Source organism: Molothrus ater, chromosome 1 (genome assembly GCF_012460135.2).
Source record: "Molothrus ater isolate BHLD 08-10-18 breed brown headed cowbird chromosome 1, BPBGC_Mater_1.1, whole genome shotgun sequence".
Lineage (NCBI taxonomy): Eukaryota > Metazoa > Chordata > Aves > Passeriformes > Icteridae > Molothrus > Molothrus ater.
Window position 1 is genome coordinate 130,308,141 of NC_050478.2, and position 4,558 is coordinate 130,312,698.

General features: G+C 59.8%; 1 protein-coding gene across 2 annotated transcripts; it reads right to left on the reverse strand.

Moving 5' to 3' along the window:
* Positions 1 to 913: 913 nt before the first annotated feature.
* Positions 914 to 3,187, reverse strand: OSR2 (odd-skipped related transciption factor 2). Of its 2 annotated transcripts, none has more exons than XM_036406891.1 (3): positions 2,518 to 3,187; positions 1,763 to 1,862; positions 914 to 1,096 (listed from the first exon to the last, which is right to left on the reverse strand). In XM_036406891.1, the coding sequence occupies exons 1-3, from the start codon at positions 3,168 to 3,170 to the stop codon at positions 914 to 916; spliced, it is 936 nt and encodes a 311-aa protein (XP_036262784.1). In that variant the 5' UTR covers positions 3,171 to 3,187. The 2 variants fall into 2 exon arrangements, with proteins under 2 accessions (XP_036262784.1, XP_036262785.1); XM_036406892.1 differs by having other exon boundaries at positions 922 to 1,014.
* Positions 3,188 to 4,558: the final 1,371 nt, after the last annotated feature.

A 4,558-nucleotide genomic window follows, 5' to 3' on the forward strand; every position in this document is an offset into this window, starting at 1 on the left:
CCTGTCTAGGCGGGTGAATTGCCCGTGTCCAAAGTCTACAGGCAGGAGGCTGCCTGCTGCAATCCCTGCGAGAGGGATAACTTTTACAATACACGGCCTGATTGCAAATAAGTTACTAATAAGCCGCTTTGGCGTAAGAACGGCTCTATGCATTATTTCCTAAGATCTGTTTATTTGCAAATATTTCTCTGTTTTTCTTCTTTTAAAAAAAATCGTTCGGGAAAATTAGAAAAAAAGGTACAGAAGTTAATATTTAGACATTCATACTATTAAGTAATAGAGCTATAAACTCTCAAATAAGGCACTTTCATTTTACTTAACAATAGATAACACAACAGCGACAGTGGAACAGACCAAACAAAAGCGATCACCAAAATTGTTGTGACAGTACAATTACCCGGCTAGGAAATTTATTCAATATGCTTTGCCATTGCATTGACACAGCAGGAAAAAAAAAGCCCAAATGCTCAGAGAATAATACAAGAAGGCAGGAGGTATTTGGAAAAAAAAAAAAAAGATTTATTTTGAAATAACTTTTTAAAGAGATACTTTGCCTCCATGATTTGTTATCGATGTGCATCTGACACGATACAAAACAAACAAACAAAGAAAAAAACACGTTCTGTACAGAGCTCTAAAATGAGCCGCGATTATCTACAAGATGAGCTTGACGCTTGGGTGTGGGTTGGAGAGGGGCCCGATCCTGCAGTCCGCACTCTCTAAACGAGTTTCGCAGACATGTGGTAGGAAAGCCTGGCCCCGAGTCTGCGTGCGTGTCTCCGTTGTGTGTGTGTGTGTGTGTGTGTGTGTGTGTGTGTGTGTGTGTGTGTACGTCTGTGAGTTCCTACAATACACTCCTTGAGTAAAGTGGGCAAGTTGGAGCTGCCGGAGCGGGCGCGGGTCCCTGGCTGCTCTAGAAGTCCTGCCGCGGGGTGTGAGTTAGACTGTGCCGCCGTAGATCACAGTTTCGCCTGAACACTTTGCCGCACTGCTCACAGTTGTAGGGCTTGATGTCTGTATGGGTAAGAAGGTGAGTTTTCAGGTTACTTCTTTGATTAAAGGTTCTTCCACATGTGGGGCATTTGTGTGGAGATTCCTGTTCAGATTTGAAGCAAGCAAAGGATTAATCCTTCACAAACCACCTTGTTTAACGTATTACTGCACTTTTTCTCACCGCAACGCACAACTTGAGATATCGGGGGAGGACACGAACGAGAGGAGCCCCGTGCGGCCGGGCGGCCGCCCACATCTCCCTATCCTGCCCCAAAAGCCTTATTTTATAGTTCTCGAGTAGTGATGTTCCGCCGCCCTGGGGCACACGGAAAACAGCCTCCACGCCGCCCTCCCGCTCCGGGACACCCGCTGCCCGCCCGGCTGCCCCGCGCCCGCCGCCGCCGCCAGGGCAGGGCTGCAGCCCTCAACGAGAAACGCCTCGAAGCAGCGGCGTGGACAAACCCGAACCCGGGGCTCACTCTCCGCCGCCAACCACGTCCCCGCTGTCTTTAAGCCCGTCTCCCAAGGGCGCCGTTTATCCGCCGGTCTCCCGCGGCCGCGGAGGTAATCACGGGCCGCTGTTCCCCCGCGGACCCACGGGGCCGTACAGTGCCGGACCCCCCTCGCTCCCCTCCGCACCAGAGCCCTGTTCCCCGGCTGGCCACCGCCCCTGCCCCGCGGCGGGCCAAGCCGAACCGATCCGAGACGGGCCGGGCCGGAACAGCGCCGGCGGCACACGCGTTGAGAGGCCTGGGAAGGGCGGGCTCACCTGCATGTGTAGGGTTTTGTGGACCGCCAGGGTCCTGGACTGGCAGAAACCCTTCCCGCACTCCTGGCACTTGAAGGGTTTCTCTTTGGAATGGATGTACCTGGAAGGCAACCCGTGGGGTGAGCAGCGCTGCCGGAGGCGCGCGGGCCCCGCGACCCCAGACCCCGCTTCTCCAAACTCGACCCCCCTCTCCCAGACGCCCTCACCCTCCTCTTCCTTCCTTTCCCCATTACTATTCTGTGTATGCTTAAACTTCTTGGCCGGTTCAAAACATTTGCAATAATTCGTATCGAAGCGTGACTGCACTCTCTGGTGCCAGACCCGGACAGCATCTGGGCTGCCGGCCGGACCCGAGCCGCTCTTCTCCGAAGGCGGAGAGGATTCTCAGCTCTGCGGCCGCGGGCCCCTCTCAGCACGGGCCGCAGCGTGCGGAGATAGGTGAGGGATCAGCAGGAAGCGCTCACCTGCGACCCGTCCTGTTCCTGCACCCCCCAGGGTCGTGATTCAGAAGCACAAAAGCCCTGGGATCTTCATCTCCGGCTGTGAACCCCTCTAGCTCTCCCTCAGGCGGATGCCCTTCCCACACAAAGCGCAGGTTTCGGCTGCCCTGGTCCCTCCGTGGCCTCCGAATCTGAGCCGGGGGCTTTTCCTGTACTGTTTCCGTGGCTCCTGGAGCCACTGAATCTCATCCCCCTCGAGCGGCTCACCCCACCCCGACTGCCCACGGCCCGACCCCGGTCGTGGTGGTCCCTCACCGGTGGTCCCGCAGGTGGTCCTGCCTCCGGAAAGCCTTGTGGCAGATGTCGCAGGTGTAAGGCCGCTCGTCCGTGTGGGTTCGCTCGTGGATGAGGAGGTTATAGGACTTGGTGAAGTGCCTGCCGCAGAACTTGCAAATGAACTCCTTTTTCGTCTTGGAGGGCAGGCGGCCGCGGGAAGGCTTCCTGTCCGGGGACAGCTTGCTGATGCCCGACAGGGGCGAGGCCAGTCCGGGACTCAGCTTGGCGAGCTCCCCCACCTTGGGGGGGTCCTCCTGCGTGGCGGCCACGGCCAGGTTGGCAAAGTCAAAGCGGGGCCTGTCCTTGTGCAATGCTGGGAGGACGTGGGCGATGGCCCCTTGCTTGGGGTGGAAGAGGTGCGTGGCAAAGGGGAGCGCGGGGAAAGGGAAGCGGGAGTCCACCAAGCCCTGCGCCGCCATCTCCGTAATGGTAGAGCGGGTGATTTCGTGCACATTGGGGTAGCCCAATGTCCAGTGGTTCATGTGCATGGTTTGCACGGCGCTGAGTCCGTACAGACCTTGCAACTGGTCCACAGCTGCGGGGAAGGTGTTCACAGCCTGGAGGAAGGAGTAGTTAGTGAGTTGCAGGGACGGGTGCAGTGGGATGGGGGCTGGCAGAGCCTTGCTTCCCATCTTCCCGAGGTGGGTGCGAGCCGGCGGAGCAGCTGGTGTCTCTGTTGGGCTTCTGAGACCGGGAGAAAATCCTAGGAAGAAAGAGGGAGAAAGGAGGAGAGAGAGACTTTTACTGAGAGCAGCGTGGTGCTCCTTAGCCGAGGCGAGCGCAGCAGCGGAGCCAGGGAGGGCCAGGCACGGCTCTGCTGCGCTGTCTTTCCGCGGCCCCAGTGCCCCGCAGCAGCACAGGCTCCCGTCCTCCGCCGGGACCGGTGGCCAACACCGACCCACGGCGCGATCGCTTCGACCGGAGAAGCTAAAGCGTAGGAAATAAATAAATAAAAATAGCTTTCCCAAAAGAACCACCCCAAATTAAAACAGAAAGTAGAAAACCCAGCACCGACCCAACCGAGGGCGCCACAAATTCAAATTAAACGAATCGTGTAAAAATACAGACGGAACGGAGACGCGGCCGGGGACGAAGCCTCTCTGCTTTCCGTCGCCCAGACACCTTCCCCCGCAGCGACCACCGCGGGGACCCCGGAGCCGCCTCCCTCCTGGCCCCCGCGCCGACCTGGCCCCCGGCGTCGCTCCCACCCTCCGCCCGGCCTCCTGCGGGCGCAGAGGCCCCGACCCCGACCCCTCCTGGCTGGGGCCTCCCCGGGATAGAGCAGGGTGTTCACGGAGAGCCGAGTCAGGCCCGGGAGGCGGAGCGGGGGAGAATAAACCCCGCGTTCGTCCTAGCTCCGTTGCTTATTTTTCTTCCTTCAACAACAACTCATTTATCAAGATAACCGAAGGAGAGTAAAGGAGCCCCTACTCCGCGCGCACACCTCCTACCCAGCCCGCCGCGCAGCAGCCATCCCAGCGGCGGCGAGAAGAGCGGCCGGCCCGGAGGCCTCCCCGGCCCGCCGAGGGCCGCCCGGCCCGGCGCTGCCCCGCAGTCCCTCCCTCCGCGCCGCGGGGCCGAGAAGGGCGAGCGCAGCCCCGGGGGACGGAGCCGTGCGGCCGAGCCCCCCGCACCCCCTCGGGCGTCCCTCGGCCGGGAGCTTCACCGGAGCGGCGGGGCCGTGAGCTAATGAGCGATGTGTGACTGTCAGAGGGTTTCACTCAGCCCATTCAACCGAAACCGCCGGGCCCGCCGCTCCCGTCGCAAGGGGGTCCCTTCGGCGGACCTGGGGCGATGCTCCCCCCCACACCCCCCACCTCCGCAAGACAGGGGGACATCGGCGCGGGGGGCAAGCCCCTGCCGTTTCCTTTTTTTTGCTTTCGTTGAGGGTTCACTTCCAGCAGCCGAGAGGCTGCCGCGACCCAAGAAAGCGGCCAAAGCAAACGCCGGGGTCTCTCCGGGCCTGTAAACAAGAGGTAGGGCCGAGGGTGACCCAGCACCTCAAGGGATTTGTGTGGAG

What these genes read in the sequence shown, in the direction of transcription:
- OSR2 (XM_036406891.1), bottom strand. Translation starts at nt 3,170, where the DNA reads ATGGGAAGCAAGGCTCTGCCAGCCCCCATCCCACTGCACCCGTCCCTG. An exon ending in GACCACCTGCGGGACCACCG is followed by an intron (nt 1,863 to 2,517) that starts GTGAGGGACCAC and finishes GTTGCCTTCCAG; the next exon opens with GTACATCCATTCCAAAGAGA. An exon ending in ACAAAACCCTACACATGCAG is followed by an intron (nt 1,097 to 1,762) that starts GTGAGCCCGCCC and finishes AAATCTGAACAG; the next exon opens with GAATCTCCACACAAATGCCC.